The sequence below is a fragment of the Anabrus simplex genome, chromosome 6, assembly GCF_040414725.1.
Source record: "Anabrus simplex isolate iqAnaSimp1 chromosome 6, ASM4041472v1, whole genome shotgun sequence".
Lineage (NCBI taxonomy): Eukaryota > Metazoa > Arthropoda > Insecta > Orthoptera > Tettigoniidae > Anabrus > Anabrus simplex.
The window spans coordinates 165,259,300-165,283,332 of NC_090270.1; the positions used below are offsets into that span (position 1 = coordinate 165,259,300).

The following is a 24,033-nucleotide window of genomic DNA, read 5'->3' on the forward strand; positions in this document are numbered from 1 at the left end:
TCGAATGACCTTAAATAGTACTGTCCTCGAACTTCTCAGTCCATATTTCGGCCTAGGGTATTCTGTTTACATGGATAATTATTACAACAGTGCTTTTCTTGCAAAAACCTTATGTGAACAGAATACTACCGTTTGTGGAACAATCAGGCAAAATAGGGGAGTACCAAAGAACCTTAAGGATCAACAAAAACCCTTGAAAAGAGGGGAAATGACATTCAAACGTGATGGGTAAATTCTTCTTGTCTCTTGGATGGCCAAGAAAATAATCACAATGATTTCCAGACATGATATGTATAGGCTTTTGTGAAGGTGAAATTCTCTACATTTCATAGAGAACTGTGCTCTGCGTCATCAGAAGAAAATCTCAACTGTCCACGAGAAAGGCTTCTTATACAATGACATTTTGAAATTTAGACGTTATCGTAGAAGTGGAAATGGTACGTTCATTCATCACCAGATGGCTACCCGGATGTGGCACAGCGCTAGCATTTGAAGCGGAAGCTGACTGAACCATCAGAATCAGTCTAAGAGGGTCACATAACATGTGTACTAACTTATGACACTGACAGGTGTATGACATTGACACGAGCCTGGAAGGAAACATCTGGCGATGAGGAACGTACAAATTTGGAAAACACTGAGACGAAATAACAATAGTGAAAGGACAGGGAAGGGAACTACCTACGCAAATCCTTAATGGCTGGCAACCAGGTACTACTTAATTGATAGCCAGTGCCCCTGTTGAAACTGTTAGGATTTCTACATATTTCCACAGCTTCCCGTATAATCCTGGACCTGTAGTGTCTAGTGTGGGTAAGAGCTTGAGCATCTTGGAACATGACATCATGCTCAGCTATTGCCGATTTGTTTGGCGGGTTGAGACGAATATTACGTTCATGTTCCTTGATACGGGTACCAATGGACCCGCATGTTTGGCCGATGTATACCTTACCGCAAGTACAGGGAATTTCGTATACCCCCAGGATGTAAAAGTAGGGCAACTTGTCCTTAGTTTTACTCAGACTGTGAGCAGTTTTCGTGGCAGTGCCAAACATGGTTTTTATATTATGTTTGCGGATGACCTTGGCAATTCGATCTGTGGTGTTGTTAATGTAAGGCAAGTAGGCAGTTCCCTTCACTTCTTCCTTCCGTGAGTTTTGCTTGGTCGTTTCTCCGGGATGCAGGACTCTAAGAATCTGCAAATTGCTGTAAACATTATCCTTGAATGTGACCTTGATCGTGTCCATCTCCACCTGGATATTTGATGGCTCATAAATTCGTCTTGCCCTCTTGGCGAGTATCGTGAGAATGCCTTGTTTTTGTGCTGGATGGTGGTGAGAATCTGCATGAAGATAGCAATTTGTGTGGGTAGGTTTACGATAGATAGTATGTCCTAAGAAGCCGTCCGGTTTCTTTCTTACTAGAACACCCAAGAAAGGAAGGCATCCGTCCGACTCAATCTCCATAGTGAATTTAATTTAAGGATGTTGCTGATTTAGGTGGTTTAGAAATAGATGAAGTTTCTCAGGACCTTCTGTCCAGACCACAAATGCATCAACAGCATACCTCCACCACATCATAGGTTTGACGGGCGCCGAAGCAATAGCCTCCTCCTCAAAATGCTCCATAAAGAAATTAGTCACTATGGGCAAAAGTGGACTTCCCATAGCCACTCCGTTCGTCTGTTTGTAAAAATTACCCCACAAGAAATAGCTGGAAGTCATGCAGTGGTAAAATAGCTTAGCAGTGTCCTCAGGGAACAGGTGTTGAATGAGAGACATGACATGATGAAATACCAAGAGTCTCTGACGTATGATTCAGTACGTCCTATGTGTGGCTGAAGCAATTTGCTTAGGTATTTAGCCAGAGCATACGTAGGAGAAACTATCGCACCAACGATAGGTCTGAGGGGAACATCCTTTTTATGGATCTTAGGCAGTCCATATAATCTAGGTGGCACTGCACCCCCCAGGGACGGATGTTTAGCCTCTTCCTTTGGAACTGGAGATTGCCTTAAGAGCTTCACGTTGGAATTGGACACACGAGAGATGGGGTCACGTGAGCTCAGTCTGTAAACAGGCTCTAACAATATAAACGAGATCTTAATCTTACACTCGTCAGTGTCCATAACCACTGTTGCATTTCCCTTATCAGCTGAGAGAATGGTCAATTCAGAATCATCCCTAAGTTCTTTCAGAGCTCTCCGTTCTCCTCTTGTTAAATTGGGCGCGCGTACAACCGCGGACCTTATGAGTCTCCCACATTTCTGTCTTAACTCGTCAGCCTCATCCGTAGGTAGTTTTTGGATGGCTGCCTCAATGGAAGTAATTAACTCCTCAGTGGGAATTTTAGAGGGAGCGACAGTGAAATTAAGACCCCTAGCTAGAACTGCCGTTTGGTTCTCGTCCAAGAATTTCTTGGAAAGACTGATGACAGTTTTACCAGCATCCGGGTTCGTGCGAGAGAACGTCTGTTTCTGAGCCAAACCAAATTAAAATAAGCGAGTTAAATCCATCTTTTCAATACAAATTAAATAGTGTTTATTAAATAATCATTTAATGAGACTAGTTTTGATCTATTTGAAGGTCATCTTCAGCCATATCCTGTGTAGAATAATGTATTTGAAACACAGTTGTTTTAAAGATGGTCCTAAAACATAGAAGTTTGACACTATGAATGAAAAAAAAGTTTTTAGAATTTCCTTAAAACACTTTTGTTTACTTAGCTGTGGGAATGCATGAGAAGAAGAAGAAGAAGAAGAAGAAGAAGAAGAAGAAGAAGAAGAAGAAGAAGAAGAAGAAGAAGAAGAAGAAGAAGAAGTCTTGTAGTATTCTTCGTAGTATTCAAAAATGTAGGTACAAGTCGAAATTCACCATTTTGATGAGGCATGGAACTGGGCACATATGCATTAATGTTGTAGTGGAGAAGAAGTCTTTTGATATTCTTCGTATCACTGCAAAGTGTAGATACACTTTTACGCTTTAAATCATTTATAATCTTGATGAGATGTAGAATTGAGCATATATGCAAAATACTGTAATGTCCTAATTAAAATATGAGTTGAACAAACATATTATTGCAGCTGAAAGGAAAGTTTGGCGGGTTGAGACGAATATTACGTTCATGTTCCTTGATACGGGTACCAATGGACCCGCATGTTTGGCCGATGTATGCCTTACCGCAAGTACAGGGAATTTCTTATACCCCAGGATGTAAAAGTGGGGACAATTTGTCCTTAGTTTTACTCAGACTGTAAGCAGTTTTCGTGGCAGTGCCAAACATGGTTTTTATATTATGTTTGCGGATGACCTTGGCAATTCGATCTGTGGTGTTGTGAATGTAAGGCAAGTAGGCAGTTCCCTTCACTTCTTCCTTCTGTGAGTTTTGCTTGGTCATTTCTCTAGGATGCAGGACTCTAAGAATCTGCAAATTGCTGTAATCATTATCCTTGAATGTGACCTTGATCGTGTCCGTCTCCACCTGGATATTTGATGGCTCACAAATTCGTCTTGCCCTCTTGGCGAGTGTCGTGAGAATGCCTTGCTTTGTGCTGGATGGTGGTGAGAATCTGCATGAAGATAGCAATTTGTGTGGGTAGGTTTATGATAGATGGTGTGTCCTAAGGAGCCGTCCGGTTTCTTTCTTACTAGAACATCCAAGAAAGGAAGGCATCTGACAGATTCCATCTCCATAGTGAATTTAATTGAAGATTGTTACTGATTTAGGTGGTTTAGAAATAGATGAAGTTTCTCAGGACCTTCTGTCCAGAGCACAAATGCATCATCAACATACCTCCACCATATCATAGGTATGACGGGCGCCGAAGCAAGACAGAAATGTGGGAGACTCCTAAGGTCTGCTATTGTACGCGCGCCCAATTTAACAAGAGGCGAAGTGAGTGCTCTGAAGGAACTTAGAGATGATTCTGAACTGACCATTCTCTCAGCTGATAAGGGTAATGCAACAGTGGTTTTGGATACTGACGAGTATAAGAATAAGATCTCAGCGATATTGTCAGAGTCTGTTTACAGACTGAGCTCACGTGACCCCACCACTTGTGTGTCCAATGCCACCGTGAAGCTCTTAAGGGAATCTTCAATTCCAAAAGAGGAGGCTAAACATCTGTTCCCAGGGGATGCAGTGCCACCTAGATTATATGTTCTGCCTAAGATCCATAAAAAAGATCTTCCCCTCAGAACTATTGTTAGTGCGACTGGTTCTAGTACATATGCTCTGGCTAAATACCTAAGCAAATTGCTTCAGCCACACATAGGACGTACTGAATCATATGTCAGAGACTCTTGGTATTTCATCAACAAGCTGTCAACCGTAACTCTTCAACCTATTGCACTTTTGGTGAGTTTCAATGTGGAGTCCTTGTTCACTAAAGTGCCGATTGACTCAGTCATGTCTCTCATTCAACACCTGTTCCCTGAGGACACTGCTAAGCTATTTTACCACTGCATGACTTCCAGCTATTTCTTGTGGGGTAATTTTTACAAACAGACAAACAGAGTGGCTATGGGAATTCCACTTTTGCCCATAGTGACTAATTTCTTTATGGAGCATTTTGAGGAGGAGGCTACTGCTTCGGCACCTGTCAAACCTATGATGTGGTGGAGGTATGTTGATGATGCATTAGTGGTCTGGACAGAAGGTCCTGAGAAACGTCATCTATTTCTAAACTACCTAAATCAGCAACATCCTTCAATTAACTTCACTATGGAGATTGAGTCGGACAGATGCCTTCCTTTCCTGGGTGTTCTAGTAAGAAAGAAACCGGACGGCTCCTTAGGACATTACATGTTATGAATCTCATTATGATAACTGTATTGGAGTACAGAATGTAAAAAGTTTCAAACATATTTATTAAAAACCACCATTCCAATACTTTACAATCTTTAAGTTCAAGATATAAATGTTACATAGATGTTAAAATGGGACATGTTTCGCTTAAGCTTTGTAAGCACCTTCAGCCACACTTAATCTAAAGCTAAGTCAGGGCCCTGAACTGGGTTGGTCTTTAAAGTATAACATAGATGTTAAAATGGAATATATTTTGCTTAAGCTTTGTAAGCACCTTCAGCCACACTTAATCTAAAGCTAACTCAAGGCCCTGAACTGGGTTCCTCATTAAAGAATAACACATGCATTAATACAAGATAAAACAGTCATAAAAAAATCTAGTCTGTGGAGAAAATGATGCTTAAATGTAACTAAAATTCAATAATAGGCTTATCCTAGTTTTATATGTACATGGATTGGATATTAGTGTTTGCCTAAAAATAGTACAAGCTGATTATTTGTAGAATGAGACACAGTCATAATGATTTAACATACAATTGGATTGTACAAATTTGTTGATATTAATAAAGTGTGGATTAATTAAAATATCAAAAAATAAATCTTCGAACGTTGTTGAGTGAGAATCAGGTACGCAGAATTACAGTATAGTTGTTAGCTCCAAGTAGATGTGTAATAAGGTCAAAAGGTGCTTGAAGCATCAGTGTGTAGAAGTGTTGTGTCTCTTTCATAGAATAATCTTTGTAGTACATTGTGGTCATGAGCTGTCTTGCATAGATTCAACAAATATAGTGTTCAATAAAGCTTTAGATGTGGGAGAATTCGCAATGTGATGCATGTTGAAGGCTGAAATGTATAGGAAAAATAAATGTAAGTTTTGGAAACACAGAGAACATTCTACTACTGAGTGGAAGTTTAACAACACTTAGCCCTAGTGTTGCCAGAGAGGTAAATGAAACGGCGTATGGCAGTGCCGGGAGTGTCCGAGGACAAGTTCGGCTCGCCAGATGCAGGTCTTTTGATTTGACTCCCGTAGGCGACCTGCGCGTTGTGATGAGGATGAAATAATGATGAAGACGACACATACACCCAGTCTCCATGCCAGCGAAATTAACCAATTAAGGTTAAAATTCCCGATCCTGCCGGGAATCGAACCCGGGACCCCTGTGGCCAAAGGCCAGCACGCTAACCATTTAGCCATGGAGCTAGACTGCCAGAGAGGTGACCAGCTTTGTTGGTTGTTTGAGATGATCTGGCAGTCTTTTTACATCCTTAGGACATTCCATCTATCGTAAAGCTACCCACACAAATTGATATCTTCATGCAGATTCTCACCACCATCCAGCACAAAAACAAGGCATTCTTACGACATTCGCCAAGAGGGCAGGACAAATTTGTGAGCCATCAAATATCCAGGTGGATATGGACATGCTCAAAGTCACGTTCAAAGACAATGGTTACAGCAATATGTAGATTCACAGAGACCTGCATCCCAGAAAAATGACAAAGCAAAGCTCACAGAAGGAAGAAGTGAAGGGAACTGCCTACTTGTCTTAAATTCACAACACCACAGATTGAATTGCCAAGGTCATCCGCAAACATAATATAAAAACCATGTTTGGCACTGACACGAAAACTGCTCACAGTCTGAGTAAAACTAAGGACAAATTGTCCTCACTTTTACATCCTGGGGGTATACGAAATTCCCTGTACTTGCGGCAAGGTATACATTGGCCAAAAATGTGGGTCCATTGGTACCCTTATTTGCCAGACAAATCGGCAATAGCTGAGCACGCTGTATCGTCAGGTCATGATGTCATGTTCCAACATGCTCGAGCTCTTACCCACACTAGACACTACAGGTCCAAAGCTATGGAAATATGTAGAAATCCTAACAATTTCAACAGGGAAACTGGCTATCAATTAAGTAATACGTGGTTGCCAGCCATCAAGGATTTACGTAGGTAGTTCCGTTCCCTGTCCCTTCGCTATTGTTATTTCGTCTCAGTGTTTTCCAAATTCATATGTTCTTCATCGCCAGATGTTTCCTTCCAGGTTCGTGTCAATGTCATACACCTGTCAATGTCACAAGACGTACATATGTTATGTGACCCTCTTAGACTGATTCTGATGGTTCGGTCAGCTTCCGCTTCGAACACTAGTGCTGTGCCACATCCGGGGAGCCATCTGGTGACTAATGGACGTACCATTTCCACTTCTGTGATAACGTATAAATATCAAAAAGTCATTGTTTAAGAAGCCTTTCTCGTGGACAGTCAAGATTTTCTTCTGATGACACAGAGCAAAGCTCTCTGCGAAACGTAGAGAATTTCACCTTATTTTCTTGACACGGCATAAGCCCAAAAGCCTATACAGTATCATGTCTATAAGTACGGGCTGTGAAAGCATCAATGGCAACACAATGATTTCATCCATGCATTCTGCAGAAATGGTTGAAGTGACTTCAAAGTTCGGTAGAAAAACAATGAAGGCAGTATCCACTTCAGATTACAATCATCACATGCATGGGACAGACACAGCTGATCAGTACCTTGCTCTATATCCCTTCATGAGAAAAACCTGTAAATGGCTGAAAAAGGTTTTCTTCTATTTACTGCAGTGACCTTCTTCAATTCTTTCTGTCTTCCAGAAGTCTAATACCCAAACAAAAATGACCTAACTGCAGTTCATACAGACAGTTTCCAGATGCTATCTTGAAGGTCATAATCCTTCTGCCAGTGTCCCAGTCTCAGCCTAGACCCAAGTTAGAACAGCCTCTCCAGCTCTTTCCGACACGTCATCACTAGCATCCACCCCACTGCATTCCATTCACCAGCCCTCCCCCCTCCCCCCATAAGGAGCACCAGCTAGAGATCCCCCATCACGTCTAGATGGAGAAGTGAATGAACATGTTCTGCTCAAGTTTCCACCACTGAAAACTGATCCTTACCCGACAAGAAGATGTAAAGTTTGTCTCAAGAACAAAAACGTATGTGACACAAGGTTTACTGCATGAAGTGTGGCATCCCTCTGCACCCTGGAGAATGTGACACCAGATATCACACCTTAAAATCATAATGGAATTCCTTCACCAGGCATGTTCAAATTTTCACATTATTTCGAAGCGTAATATAGGAGTAGTAAATATTTTTATCCAGGCAAGGACTTTTATAAATGGCTAGCCTGGAAGTTTAAATGCCCTGGCTACTTCCTGGTAGTCAAAGTGGTAATAGTCTCCTAATGAAGTTTTATAAAATCACTTTCCTGACACATTCATGCTATATCAAAAATGTTTTACCCCAGCCTATTTCAGAGACTGTACAAATGTTGTTGAAAAATCAGAACATGATGGAAGTGTGCTCTAAGTTCGAGACAAGTTTATGGTCATTCTTTCCAGAAAACCTGAGGTGTATGAAATTACTTTGAGCAGCTGTTACAAGTGGACGAACTTCATTGAGAAGATAGGACAAAATTGATATCAACTTACATGCCAACTGAGACTGCACATACTCAGATTCATATTCTGGCTCGAAGTACTCGGAGGAATCACTGTGAAGTTCTGAAGTGGATTCTACCAATGGTGCCCTGTGAAATAAAGAATTGTGAAGTAAATATCTTTATTCAACAGTTTGAAAATATACAAGAAATAATAATAATAATAATAATAATAATAATAATAATAATAATAATAATAATAATAATAATAATAATCATCCTGCCCATTATTATATGGGCCGCAGAGCTGACTGCGACCAGGCAGGTCCAAGGATGGCGGATAGTGGGCATTCCTCCAGATATGAAGAGCAACTGTGATGTAAGCAGGGAAACCTGACGAATAAGCAGTCCCGGACCAACAGCGGCATTGCTGCCAGGATGTGGTGGGACTATGGGTGGCACCAGAGTCTCTAAAAAATACCACATAAATCCAGTGACAGCAGTGTGACAAGGTGAGCGAGTGCCGCCAAAAAAGCACTCTGCCAATAATAGTCCACGGTTTTGAAGGCGGATGAAGGTCATGAGTCCCAACGGCAGAGAAGATGAAAGAATTGTCAATCAACAGCGTGGATTGGTGGTAGGGGGTGTCTGTTCCCCATGTTAGGGGCGGCCTGGAAACCTTCCAGGTCCAGCGAACCAAGTCATAGGAGACAGAACTGCAAATTTCTAGAAGCACTAGCCATAAACAAGTATCAGTCATGAAAGGTGAAATGATTAACTCAAGTCCTCATGGTGGCAAAGCCACCGAAGCTGGGCATTTGGATCCGTGGGCCCAGCAACATCACACAGCTCAAGACCAGTCGGAAGGTTTGGAATCCCTAAGACAAGTCAGGAATGTAGACACAGAACATTCATAGGGAGAATGAATGTAAATTCAATGTTAAAAATAGGAAAGCAAACGGAACTGACTAAAGTAATGGATGAACAACTGAAAATATTAGCTATACAAGAAACAAGATACAGAGGTGAGGATACACCACAAATGCACCCTTATTGGATATATAAAGGTAAACCAGCACAGAAAATACAAAACACTAAAGGTCTTTGGATCTTTAGAACAGTATTTGTAGTACACAATTCACTGGCAGACAAGATAACAGAATTCAAGTCTACCTCACCAAGGATGTCAACACTAACTCTCAAAAACAAGAATAAGAAATATACACTGATAAACGCACATGCACCAATAAATAAGGACAACCAACAAAATCCAGATAAAGTAGAAAAATTCTGGGAAGACCTGGAAGAAATCATAGAAAATGTTCCAGATATAAATGTTGTAATTTTGATAAGAGATTCAAATGCTCAAATGGAAAGGAACGAACCATCAAGAACCACAGGAAAATTCACAGCACATAACAGGACAAAAATGAATGGTAAGAGATTGATAGAGTTGTGTGAGAAATTCGATTTGAACATTGTGTCCACCAAGTTCCAGAAGAAGCCAAATACACAAACAACGTGGAGATCGCCTAACAAATTATTGGGTGGATTCCAGATTGACCATGTTGCGATCAGCTATGACAATTCCAGGCAAATTCATGATGTACATGTGGCCCGAGCGGCCAACTTCGACTCTGACCACTACCTAACAAAAGTTAAGATGAAACTAACACCAGAAAGCAGAAAAAATGGTGGAACAAGAATTGCAGGGTACAGAATAGAGGATCTGATGCTCAATCAGCAGATCTTGGACAAATACCAGAGCAGAATAACAGGATTCAAAGCCACACTTGGTCTGGCATGGCAACATCAATACAAGAAGCTGCGGAACAAATGATCATACGAAATAACAAGAAGAAACATCCATGGTGGAATGAAGTTTGCGAGGAAGCACTACAAAAAAAAGAGCTCAAACGTGGAAGAAATGGAATGCAACAAAAAAGACAGAAGACTGGGAGGTAACTTACAAAATCATAAGAGGCGAAAGGAAAAACTATGATACACAACAACTAAAGAAAATAGAAGAATATTTCATGAAAAATAATACACGTAATTTCTACCAAACATTCAGGAGCCAACTAACAAAATACAAACCACCAACTCTATGCTTCAAAGATGACAAAGGAAATCTAATCACTGGAAATGAAGAGAATTGTCAGCACGTTGCAAATTATTTCCAGAAACTTCTGAACTGTAAAAAACCTGAAAAAACTCTGACATTTGAGAAACCCAAGCACAAAATACTGGACTCAAAACCACCCCACAAAGATGAAATCAGGGGAATAAAAAAAGGACTGAAAAACAACAAGACATCAGGTGATGATTCAATAGTCGCAGAGTTATTGAAGTATGCTGGAGAACACCTAGTAGAAGCACTGTTTGAGAAAATTCGGCAGACAGAGAGTATCCCAAAAGAATGGAAAACGGCATTAATACACCCACTGCACAAAAAAGGAGACAGAACAAATGTTAATAATTACAGAGGAACATCATTACCACCAGTCGCTTCTAAGAGCTTATCTAAGGTGTTACAAAATAGGATTGAGGAGATAATTTAAAAGAACTGGGTGAATACCAGCAGGCTTCCAGAAAGGAAGATCATGAAGTGAACAAATTTTCAATTCAAACTCCATAATACAACTGGGCACACTCACAGCCAAGAACTTAGCGATTGTATTGGTTGACTTCAAGAAAGCGTACGATTCGGTCGATAGAACAACCTTGATAAGCACTTTGGAGGAATTTCGGGGTAGATGAAAAACCTAAAAATTTAATCAAGGAAACCATCACTGACACTACATCATAAGTAAAGTTTAAGGGTACGTTGCCAAAACTGTTTAAAACTGAAACAGGTTTCAGACAAGGGGATGGGATGTCACCACTCCTGTTCAATGTTATACTTGAAAAAGTGGTCAGAGAGAGGACAAAAAGACTGACAGAATTAGGTGTGAAAAATGAATAATACTGGGGAGATCTGGAATCAAAATTGACTGCCTAGCGTTCGCAGATGACATGGCAATTCTGGCAGAAGATGTAGAAAGTGCTAAGGTACAGATTGAAATGCTTGAAGAGATTACTGTAAAGACAGAATGTCAGATATCATTTGAAAAAACAGAATTAATGATTCAGAGCAGAAATGACCCAACAAAGACTATTGTCACTAAGTATGGAACAGTTAAAAGAGTGCAGAAGTTTAAATACCAAGGAGAGTGGATAACCCCAACAGGACTACCAGGAATAGTGTTACAGAACAGGGCAAGAAAGATGGAAACAGCATACCATTTATGTCAAAATGTCTATAACAAAAGATCAATCTCAATCACAGCGAAACTCAGACATTACATCACTGTGATAAAGCCAGGAAGTTTGTATACAATTGAATGCATTCCATTGAACAGGAAAGGATTACTAGAGAAACACTGAAAAAAAAAAAAAAGAGAGAAAACTCTTGAAGATACTAGGGCCTACAAAAGTGGGGTAAGAATATAGACTGTGACCAAATGAGGAACTATACAAAAGGACCAAGAAAATCACAAAATCCTTTAAAAAGAAAAGACTTTGCTTCTATGGAAGCATTAAGAGAATTCTAACAGAGAGAACCACCAAGGGAATTCTGGAGTACAAGGAGAGCAGGAAGACACAAAATAAATGGCTTAAAGGAGGCAAGGAGGACCTGGAAGAAAAGAACATAACACAGGAGGAAGTAGGCTATACAATAGACAAGAATGCAGGATGGTCATCAACAAAATTAAGGGATTCCAAGATCGAATAAGCAGAAAACGGACCAGCAACAGCTAGAACGCAAAGCAGCCCATTCCAAAAGGATGAAGAAGTACTGGGCTGATTGTAGGAAGAAGAACCGGAAATGAACAATGCTTAACGTGGTCCATAATAGACCTATTCGAAGACAAGAGAAATAATAATAATAATAATAATAATAATAATAATAATAATAATAATAATAATAATAATATTTGCAAACTTCTCCATAACATATCTATGGTGAATACAATAAATGTTGATATTTAGAACAGTGTGCTATTCAGAAAATGCCTCGGATACAGCAGAATACATGGATAAATATTTTGCAAATGTGTGAGCATTTTCATTTACCAACAAGTTTCACACACATTCTTTCTATTGTAACTTATTTTATATATACTTGAAATTTTCCTGTATTAAGCTATTTTTGGGTAGATTCAGATACATACATACATACATACATACATACATACATACATACATCCATCACATATACCGGTACACATATATAGTACACATATCTTCATTATAAACTCTTGTGCCATTCAGTTAGACAAAAATGATAACATTATTCCTGACACAGAATGAAAAATAAACAGTTGGAAAGAATTACATCCAAGAATTGTTTGCAGATGTACGGGAGGACAACCCTATGTATGAAGAACAACAGAAAGTCTATGGCCCAGACATTACAAAAGAACAAGTACTTTGTGCAATTGAAACTATAAAGAAAAGACGCCAGGTTGAGATTCATTACGTACCATCTGAAATACTAATGCTCATCAATCAGGAAAATATAGATTTATATAACACCATTAATATTATTCCTAGGGAAAAGCTTCAGTCTATATTATAGCTTTACCAAAAAAAGAGGCCAATCTGAGAGACTGTACTGACCATCAGACAACTATTCTAGTATGTCGTGCAGTCAAAATATTCTTAAAGACCATCCCTTGAAAGTATATAGAGCAAGATGTGGAAGAGACCCATTTTGACTTCACAAATGCTTTGAGAACAAGAAAAGCTTCATTTGCCTTCAGGGTACCAGCTCAAAGATGCCTGGAGATGAATCAACCTTTGTGTGTTTATTTTCTTAACTACAACAAAGCCTTTGATACAGTTTGCCATGATCATATCATTCAGCTGTTCAGAAGAAAGAATATAGACAAAAGGGATCTAAAATGTTTAAGTCCAACTCTATCACAATAAAACTGCTGTAATAATAGAAGGCAATATGATTTCAGAAGAAATAGATATGAAAAGATTTTTGAGACACAATGGTGGATTATCTTCACTAATGTTTAATATTTATTCAGAAGAAGTCATTTAAACTGCCTTTTCTGAGAAAACAGGAGGGACTGCTTCATAGTAATTTCAAAAGCAAGTTGTCAAGAAAATTTGTTGATAAATGAAGAAATAATATAAAGAATCCAGATATATAGATATTTAGGAGCCATAGACAATGACAGCAATGACTGCTCTTAAGAAATTAAACTACAAACACAGCAAGCCAGGAGTATATTCAATAAAATGAGAAATGTCTTACATAGCAGAGACCTAAGTTCAGCTTTACGAATTAGACTGCTACAATGCTATGTGTTCTCGGTACTGTTCTGTGGAATGGAAGTGTGGAAACTCAAACAAGATATAATCAACTGACTGGAGGTGTTAAAGATGTGGTCTTACTGAAGGATTCTGTGAGTAAGCTGGGTGGACAGGATCACGAATTTTGGGATAATGCATAGGTCTGGTAAATGCAAAGAGATAGTTAACACTGTTAAAATATCAAGCTACAGCACCAGGGCCATTTAATGAGAGGAGAGTGATGTTGTCTTCTGCAAGAAACAAAGGAAGAGTAATGGAAAAATAGATCCCATATAGAAGATAAATTACCTTAAAATATGATTTAATTGTAGTTCCAGTGAACTACCAGTATTTAGTACTGCTAGATATACGAACTGGATTGCTGTCATGAGTGCCAAACTACTTAGAGGAGATCGCACAGGAAGAAGAAATCATTCAGTTCAGTCTTTAAGCCTTTGCATACAAACTAAGCATCTAAACGATCCTCTATTTAACTAGCTCTGTGGCCTTGTTTAGTTCACCTCTGATTATATTAAATCATTAAAGAGTGAGTCTACCCATCATCTCCTTGGTCTCTCTTGACTTCTCTTACTCTTCTCGGTTGAATCCACTATTCTCCTAGATAACTTATTCTCCTCCATTCGTTGCACATTATCTTACCACCAAAGCTGGCCTATGTGGACAGCTTCATCTCTCAGGTTTATACCCAATGTAGCCTTTACTTCCTTACTCTGACTGAGAACCCCCTGCCATCACTCCCACTGATTCGTACCCACAATTATCCTCGTCACTTTCATGTCTGTTACTTTCAAATTATAAGATATCTTGAGCCCTCCCAGCTTTCACTCCAGCATAACAAAATTGGCCTGAAAACAGACTGACAAAGCAATAGTTTCATCTGAGAACTCACTTCTTTCTCACAAAATACCACTGATGGCAGCTGCAAGCTCATTGTGTTAGCATTGCTGCACTTGGATTTAGTTTTACTTAGTATACTACCATCCTGAGAGCATACACATCATAAATACTTGTTCCAGTTTTGTATTAACTGCCTAACATTCAACCCTTTTAGGTTTCTTCGTTCCTGACATCCCTTTAACCTTGGAAAATCTCAATGAATATTTAATTTTCACGAGCGCATTGTAATCGAAACCGACTTTCAACCTATTAGGTCGTGTTACATACATTTAGTACGTATTGAAGAGATGTTAAGTACAGAACAAAAATGGCCAACCAGACACCAGTGGGAGGTTGTGGGTTCGGATCCCACAAAAATGGCCAACCAGACACCAGTGGGAGGTTGTGGGTTTGGATCCCACTGGTGTCTGGTTGGCCATTTTTGTTCTGTACTTAACATCTCTTCAATACGTACTAAATGTACGTAACACGACCTAATAGGTTGAAAGTCGGTTTCGATTGGAAAATCTCATTTTCATACTATACTCACTGCACCTATTTTCAAGCTCCAAGATATTAGATTGGAAGCTTTCGACATAGTCTGCTGTCAATGTACGCAAAATTGCTTCCTACATGACCACCCAAGTGAATCACTCCCTGCCATTTTACACTTTTCAGTAAACGATGCATATGTACTATAAATAACAATGATTCAGGTTGTTTAAAATAATTACTTAGCTTCCTTTGAACTGTACAGGTACCACGTACCATGAGTTTCAAGTGTAGATATTAAAATGTGACCTTTATCTCTTTTGTTAAAAAAATATTCTTTATTCTTTATTATTTTCTCGAGATCTACAGTAAACAATACCCTTTTGATCTTGTAAATGAGAAAAATAACAATGTCCAGCCTACAGCCAGATTTAAACTAAAATGATATGGACAATAGATGCTGATAAATGGCCATGCACAACTCCTTTCCGGAGATCCAATGGCCATGGCATTACGGCAGTGATGGCGCACGTATTTTACAAACAGGCAAAATTATATTGTTAGGAAAAAAAAAAGTTAAATACAATAAGGCAAACTAAAATGGTATGAAATGCGCCACTGATGGGAGCAAAATTAAATGACAATGCATGACAGATGTTGATAACCAGTGACTTGATAATGTTGCCCACCCACTGGGGATTATGCAACATTAACCATGTGCCAGATTGTCTGTCTGAGTCAGCTAGTCTGGAAGCACACTTCCACTCCTAGCAAACCCAGGCAAGATTGCGTTTACTGCTGATTGCACTGACTTTTCTGTTTATACAGGGCAGTCCTCTATCATTTAAATTCCTTAATGTCATTCTTACACTTACTCAATCTGCTGTACTGTACTATCTCTATTACCTCACAAGCACTGCACTATTTAGAGTTCCCACTTGCCCTCAACTGTGCAATGAGAAGGCATTCTAATGTTTCAAACTCTTCAGCTATATACTTTGCCAACTCTACTTCCAATAAACAAATAACACTATCAAATAACCCACTGCATTATCTACCAAAACTCCATCCTACTCCACAATCATTCACATACCAACTATCCCTACACCAATATTAATTTTTCTCAGGCCTACACCACCATAAACAAACCTCCAAATAAAAACACTATCATATAACCCACTAATTGCTTTTTCACATTACCTACAAACTTACAAATAGCATCCTACATATACCTCTATCATTACACCAATTATTCACTTCTCTCAGCCTTACTCCAATTATTCTCACCCTTCAAATTACCTTCAAGCTTTCATCAGCAATACACCAAATATTCACTTTTCTCAGCCTTCAATTCACAATTCATATCAAACACATATTCACCTAAAATTGTTATACTTCACTCCTGAATCCAATAAACAACACACTTTTTCCTTATACCTTACATTCGTCTCTTGTTCCTACATCATACCAAACACAGATTCACATGCAAATAACATAAAATTGCCATAGCCGATTTCATAAAGATACCACGCTCGCTCCTTTTGTTGTAAACAAACCTCCAAACAAGTAACTCTATCAAATAGCCCACTAATTCCTTTTTCACATTCATCAATACATCAAATATTCACTTTTCTCATCCGTGTACCAACATATTCATTTTCCAGATCAGTTCCAAATTACCTTACCACATATCAATTACAACTTACACTTCACTGTCTACCAAAAAACTCCATCCAACTCCACAATCATTCACTTGCACTTAACACTGCATACCAGTTACTATACCTATTATACCAGCACATATCACCATCACCATCGTCACACTCTTCTCTTCACCCATCCTAACCACCATCAAAATCTTTATACTTCATTACCTACCAAAAACTCCATCCAACTCCACAATCATTTACTTACACTTAACACTCCAAATCAATTCCAAATTGCCTTACTACATACCAATTAAAACTTACTCCATTAATTCACTATAAGTATTATAAGAACACTTACCACCATCACCATCAAATTCACTATATTCTCATCCCTTTCAACACTTAAATCTGCCATTATGTCTTCCGTCACTTCTCCATCTCCACACTTAAATTTAGTTCCATTATACAAACACGTAAACCACGAATCACTTGCCATCATATCCACTGTACTCTCTCCTCCAAGACAAATTTACTACAACTACTTACTAACATTATTAGGGTTTTTACTTCTTGTTACAATACCCTCATCATTTTGTTTTATTCCCCATAGTTCACTTAAGCTCTTGTTCCTTCCAAAGCCGCCCTTGCTTCCTCTGCTCAAACACTCTTCAGTCCTCTTCCTGGGTACCTCTGCATTATCCTTTTCACTCTGCACCTCCATAACTTCACTGCGTTCTCTTCTCTGACTTTCTTCTTCACTTGCTGTGCCCGCAGTTGCATCCCTAAGCCTTCCTAATCTCACCTCATTGTCTGCCACTCTTCCTTTTTAACTATTAGCGATTACGCTTTCACTAAGCTCCACTCTCTGTCCTCCTTCATTCCGCTTCCTATTGTCCTTGTTATCTCCTATATCGCTATCTTTCACTTGCCTATCATCCTCACTATTCGCTGCACTTCTCTCTTTTTCTTCATCTTGTTTTATCTTCATCTCTAGGTCTAGCAATCTATTCACAGACCAGGTTGTACTCCAGCTGCTGCTTGACACCACTAGGTCCTGTCCTCTGATAATTGCTCTCAACCCTTGAAGTTTAGCTCGTATCAAATGTTTTCTCAGAATTTTTTCGTTCCTGATCGCTTCCGTTACCACGTCCCTCTTGATCCATATTTTTTCCCCTCTGCATGTTACCCGCATTTCCAACCACAATATCAGCCATCAACGTAGAAAACAGTTGTACTTTGATAGGCATGTTGCCTCTAATTCTTGGTTCATGAGGAGCCAGTATGGATTTAGAAAGAAATTTTCTTGTGAGGCACAACTGGTGGGATTTCAGCAGGACATATCAGATCAGTTGGATTCAGGAGGTCAGTTAGATTGCATAGCCATAGATCGTTCCAAAGCCTTTCATAGAGTGGAACATGGAATATTATTAAAGAAATTGGAGGGAATAGGATTGGACATAAGGGTTACACGTTGGATAAAAACATTTCTAAATTCAAGGGTTCAGAAAGTCAAAGTAGGAAATAATGTATCGCAGGAAGAGAAAGTCTGGAAGGGAATTGCACAGGGTAGTATAATCGGTCCGTTACTTTTCTTAATATACGCAAATGATTTACGGAACAATATAACATCAAAAATAAGATTGTATGCAGATGACATAATTGTTTATAGGGAAATAAATAACAGTGAGGATTGTTCAGAATTACAAAGGGACCTTGAGAGTATCCAACAATGGGTTGAAGAAAATAATATGAAGGTTAATGGAGGCAAATCAACTGTTACAACTTTTACAAACAGGAGCTTTAAAACTGAATTTTGAATATACTTTGGATGAGGTAGTTATCCCAAAAGATGGCAAGTGCAAATACTTAGGTGTGAGATTTGAAAGTAATTTGTATTGGAAGGGTCATGTTGATGACATTGATGGGAAAGCATACAGATCGTTACATGTCATAATGAGGCTATTAAAGGATGCAATAAAGAATTAAAAGAAAAAAGTTACTTAAGTATGGTTCGTCCATTATTGGAATATGCAAACAGTGTTTGGGATCCTCACCAAGAATACCTAATAAAAGAACTAGATGGTGTGCAGAGGAAAGCAGCAAGGTTTGTAACAGGGGATTTCAGGAGAAAGAGTAGTGTATCAGAAATGTTAAAGGAACTTGGGTGGGAAACTTTAAGTAAGAGAAGGGAGAAAACTAGACTTATAGGATTATATAGAGCCTATACAGGAGAAGAAGCATGGAGAGATATCCGTGAGAGGCTTCAGTTGGAAAATAATTATATTGGTAGAACTGACCACAAGTACAAAATTAGAAGGAATTTTTAGCAGAAGCGATTGGGGTAAATTTTCTTTCACTGGGAAGGGTGTGAAGGAGCGGAACAGTTTACCAGGGGTAGTGTTTGATCCTTTTCCAAAATCTGTACAGATATTCAAGAAGAGAATAAAGAGCAACAGAGAAAATAAATGAAGTGTTAGAGGGCATTCGACCAGTGCAGGTTATTGTAAATAAAAATATGTGTGTGAATAAATTAATTCCATCACCTGGTCTAAGGAGTTTGGACAGCCAAAGTAGGGGACTGCCTGTAGGGGTGAAGTACAGTGGGGACTTCGAGGGCCCTGGGACCGCTACGGTAGCTGTGAAGGCCCTTCAGGAACTCTGAAAAGTGGTGGCAAAAGGGGCTCTGGTTAAGACGCAGCAGGTCGTTATCCTACTTAGGATCCAGAACGGGTAAAAAAAAAAAAAGTAAATAAATAAATGCAATGTAAATATTAATCTTATACCAGTTGTATAGTATCATTTGAAGTAATTCCACATACTGTATATCAGTTGACTATATTTGTAAGTAGTACAGGACATATTATAAGTAGAATTTTGTAAACAACATAAATTTATTAAGGATGAGCTGTGTGTTTAATAGAAAACATTGTTAGTGTAAATTGTATAATATTGTAGGCCTATTATAGGAAAATTTTCTTCTCTTGTTAATTTGATATTTAGTGCTTGACAATAATGTATTTTAGTGTACCATTTGCCACCGAGGTAGACACCTCATTTGCAAATAAAGAGATTTTGATTTGATTGATTCTTCCCACTCTATGCACATTGTCTATGTCTACTTGACTAAAATTAATTTTCATTTTCCCCTGAATTAGGTCCACTACTTTATAAATTGTAAGCACTTTATCCTCCCTCTTCTACTCACGTACACCATATAAAAATAGGCATTTCTTCCTGTGATTTAGAGTGTTGGCTTCCACTTCTGCTTTCAGTTTCAGCATCTCCTCTTCTAAGCGACCTATTCTCTCCCTTAATGCTGCAACTTCTTCGGTATTTTTCCTCACTTGCGATGTTATGTCATCTACCCTTTCTCGGAACCATCCCTTCATTTTTTCAAATTCCTTCGTTTGCTCTTGAATCATATTTTTGAGTTGCTCAAAGGGGCATACTTCTACGATCACCTCTTTTACAACTCTTCTGATTGCTTCCATGTCTTCCCAGCTCATATTTCCGCTGGAAGCCAGACCTGGGTTCAGCTCGACCCCCCCCCCCCCTAATCCATAGCAACATTATCATCACCGCTGCTGCTAGCATTAATTTTCCTTTTGTTTCCATTTCCTTATTACACCCTCTTGGTTTCACTTCTTCTTTCTTTTTTCTTCCCTGCCATCCTCCTATGCTCCACACCAATCATTGCCAGTAAACTCCTCAATACCTTCCTGCACTTAGCACCTGCACTCGCTTCTCCCACTCCTGGGACCTTCCACTCAGCGTGTCTGCACTCGTCAGTGGCTTAGGCTGAACTGTTAAAAAAATATTGCTTCACTTTCTCACCTCTTCAACTGCCGGTTTACTTTTAAATTGAGCATAGTCTGGTTTGGCACAGTCATCTGCTCATGTCACCACAATATTCCTGTTGAAGTTCTTGAGTGAGATGAATGATGCCAGCTGCCACATTTTCTGTGTACAGGGTATCTTGAAGAATTATTAGATTCACCAAAAATATCTAATTAGTCATGGAAACTCAATTACTGCCCCAGAAATTTGCAATATGTCTTCTCTCACTGTCAAGAATCCTGGACTCAATCTACCCAGAAGGCTAGGTTGAATAGAATTCAGACTGGCCATGGTGTATACCCCAATGGACTCCACAAGTGGACAAAATTGTCATCTCCTGAGTATGATTGTGGTACTGAGAGAGAGACTACCAAACTTATTACACCAAACTTATTATACACAATTATTCCCTGAGGGCTTACAGTAGTAAAAACCAAGCCTCATAGCACTATAGCACTGATGAGCCTTGACCTATCAAACCCGAAGGCCTGCAGATTACAAGGTGGCATGTGGTCAGCACGGCAATTCCTGTGGGTTTTTTTTTTCAGTCACCTCTTGGCTGTTATCTTTTTCTTTACTTCTTCAATTTGCTTTACATTGCACTGACACAGATAGGTCTTATAGCAATAGTGGGATAGGAAGAGACTAGAAGTGGGAAGGAAATGGCTGTGGCCTTAATTTAGATACAGCCGTGAAAATGGGAAACCACGGAAAACCATCTTCAGGACTGCTGACAGTGGAGTTTGAACCCACTATCTCCCGGATGCAAGCTTGGCTGTTATCCTTAGCTTGGGGCCACTATCTCATCATCAACTAGCTCCTCAATCTGGCAAATAGTTAATCAAGAGACAGATAACTGAGGTTCTGCTATAGATTTTCAATTTGTTTTAGCAATAAGTGATAACTTCTGTTTACCTAACAACTGATTTTTAAATTGGAAATTGAAGTGTCACGCATTTTTACACTAAAGTGAACAAGGAGTTGTAAATGTATGGTGTGTTTTCAATCTGTGTTCTTGTCAGCATCATTTTGTAAAAAAAAGTCTTTAAAACATACCCATAAAACCCTTTCACTAAAGGAGAATATGAAAGTGATAGGGGAACATGAGAAAGAGAACATCAAACCTCTCCAACAAGGAAAAGCTGGGCTGAGTAGCTCAGATGGCAGAGTGCTGGCCTTCTATGCTCAAGTTGGCAGATTCAATTGCAGCTCAAACTGGTTGTATTTGGAGGTGCTCAAATACAATACTCTCATGTCAGCAGATTTACTGGCATATACAAGAACCCCTATGGGACAAAATGCTGGCACTCCTGTGTTTCCGAAAATAGTAAAAGTACTCAGTGGAACATTTAAACCAATAACACTTTTTATTTTTAACAATTGCTTTATGTCGTACCACAGATGGGTCTTATGGCGATGATGGGATAGGAAAAGACTAGAGTGGAAAGGAAGCAACCAATGCCTTAATTAAGGTACAGCCTCAGTATTTGCCTGGTGTGAAACTGGGGAAACCATGGAAGACCATCTTCAGAGGTGCCAACAATGGGGTTCAAACCAATTATCTAACGAACATTATTATTAAGAACGAAGACTGTCAAGGTAGAAAATTTTGAAAGGAACCATCACATTCTGGGATAGACAGTTTTTAGGGTAGTACTGAGTGTTCTTGCAAAGAGCCACTTTTTGCAAGGTTGCTCACACATCTCAATCTTGAAGAATATATTGTGAATTACTGTGCTACACAGATGTTATCATTCTAAGTGGTTTACCATATTGAAAGAGTTTGCTTTTGATTTTGATGGAGTGGATTTTTGTGATCAGTGAAATGATTCATTTGCTTTCTACAGTGCAACTTAAAAGTCTGCTTTGGTCATTTTGTGAACTATAACAATGACCACCTTACGTAATGTAACTCCTATCCCCTACAGATCATATTCCTAGTAAGAGGTAGATATTTTTTTCACTACTCATATGTACATTTTTTTTATGGACAAATTTTTCCAATAGCAGACAGTACTTGTTTGAACTGACATGAAATTACACAAATGTAATTTTTGACAGATTGATCAATTATTATTGAAAATAGTGTGTCGTAAAACAAATATAAACTGATGAAATATGATACTCTTTTGCAAAGAACTGAAGAAGCAGATAGCAAATTTCAGTACCAAAACAACTAGTTGAATGTCTGCATTTGGCTTACTATGATGATGCAACTCTACATCAGTAATGGGTAACTGAAGGCCTGCTCTGTTGGTGCCCTTGCTATTTGGCTGCTATAAAGCCAGTTACTTTTTTTAATCAGTGTAGACAAATAGATAGAAGTATGGTAATTAAAGTTTTTAACTTACCCAGCTCCAGCTCTAGCTGTAATCAGAGAGAAAACATATCAGAGAAATATCATAAAATACAAATTATATTATTAATTACAAAGCAATTAATAGTATGCTACTTGAACAGCAAACAGAGGAGAGGTGAAATTGTTATGCTAGAAACTTACTCATAGAAAATTGTGACCATTTAACTAGATTTTTTAATGACCTCAGAGATTGTTTTACTGTGAATTTTCCATATTTATCATACAAACTGATCAGGTTGTGTAGTGATTTAGACATTACAATTTTCAATAATTCAATACATTTACCAAGATATTCAATGTCCGTCTGTCTGGCTATGTCTGTCCACCCCTAGGTCCCATTTCTTGGTAAGGGGTCGGGGATGAGGTGAGGTGAATTTACATGCCATGTTTTACATTACATGATATAAATTTCATTATTTATGTGTACTGACAGTTAACTATTATTTTGAAATATAAAATGTATTGTACAGGAGGAAATATAGAATTAGAAAAAGATAAAAATAATAATGCTAATGAAGATGAAATGAATGATGGTGAATGAAATTGGAAAAGTGGGTGGAAGGAATCAGCTGTGCCCTATGAATAGGAACTGTCCAAGCATTTGCCTGGATGTGAAAATGGGAAACCAGAGAAAACGATTCTCAGGACAGCTGATGGTGGGATTCGAACCCCATGCGTCTCCTGAAAGCGGAGCCAGGCTTTATAGCTGTACTACGATAACATGCGTGGCCAGTATTTTAATAATATTTCATATTCTTGATCTTTGTGTATAAATTACTTCGAAGATTTTCAGGACAACTTGACCCAACAAGTGGTAATTTTGCTGGTAAAAATTAAAATGAACAAAAGTACACATCGTCAGGTTAGTGAGCAAACTGCATAACTCCTAATTTGACCAAAAATGAGATTTTTCATGCCATATCTTAGCAAAACTTACATAATGCCTAAGCTTACATGTCCGATGTTTACTTGATGAGGCTTGAACTATTTACAGAGCTGATCTGGCAACAAATTATATTTCCACTGATTATGAAATCACCTCAGTGATCACTATCAGAGAGGTTTCCCAACACTGTCAGAGGAGAGATGGCATGGAATGACATTAGTAGACAAATTAGCTGAATGGACATATTTTTTTATGTTAGAAGTTTGTTCTAATGTTTGGCATTCTGCAAATTAGATGCCATTTCCTTATGACAATACTGGACAGAC

General features: G+C 38.7%; 1 protein-coding gene across 1 annotated transcript in view; it reads right to left on the minus strand.

Annotated features, from left to right (window-relative positions):
• Positions 1–24,033, minus strand: part of LOC136875915 (fibrous sheath CABYR-binding protein) — a 381,453-nt gene that overhangs the window by 22,122 nt on the left and 335,298 nt on the right. The window contains exons 21-22 of the mRNA XM_068228254.1: positions 22,814–22,829; positions 8,291–8,388 (exon numbers count right to left, since the gene is read on the minus strand). Of these exons, the coding sequence (XP_068084355.1) occupies positions 8,291–8,388; positions 22,814–22,829 (114 nt within the window). The remainder of the gene's footprint in view (positions 1–8,290; positions 8,389–22,813; positions 22,830–24,033) is intronic.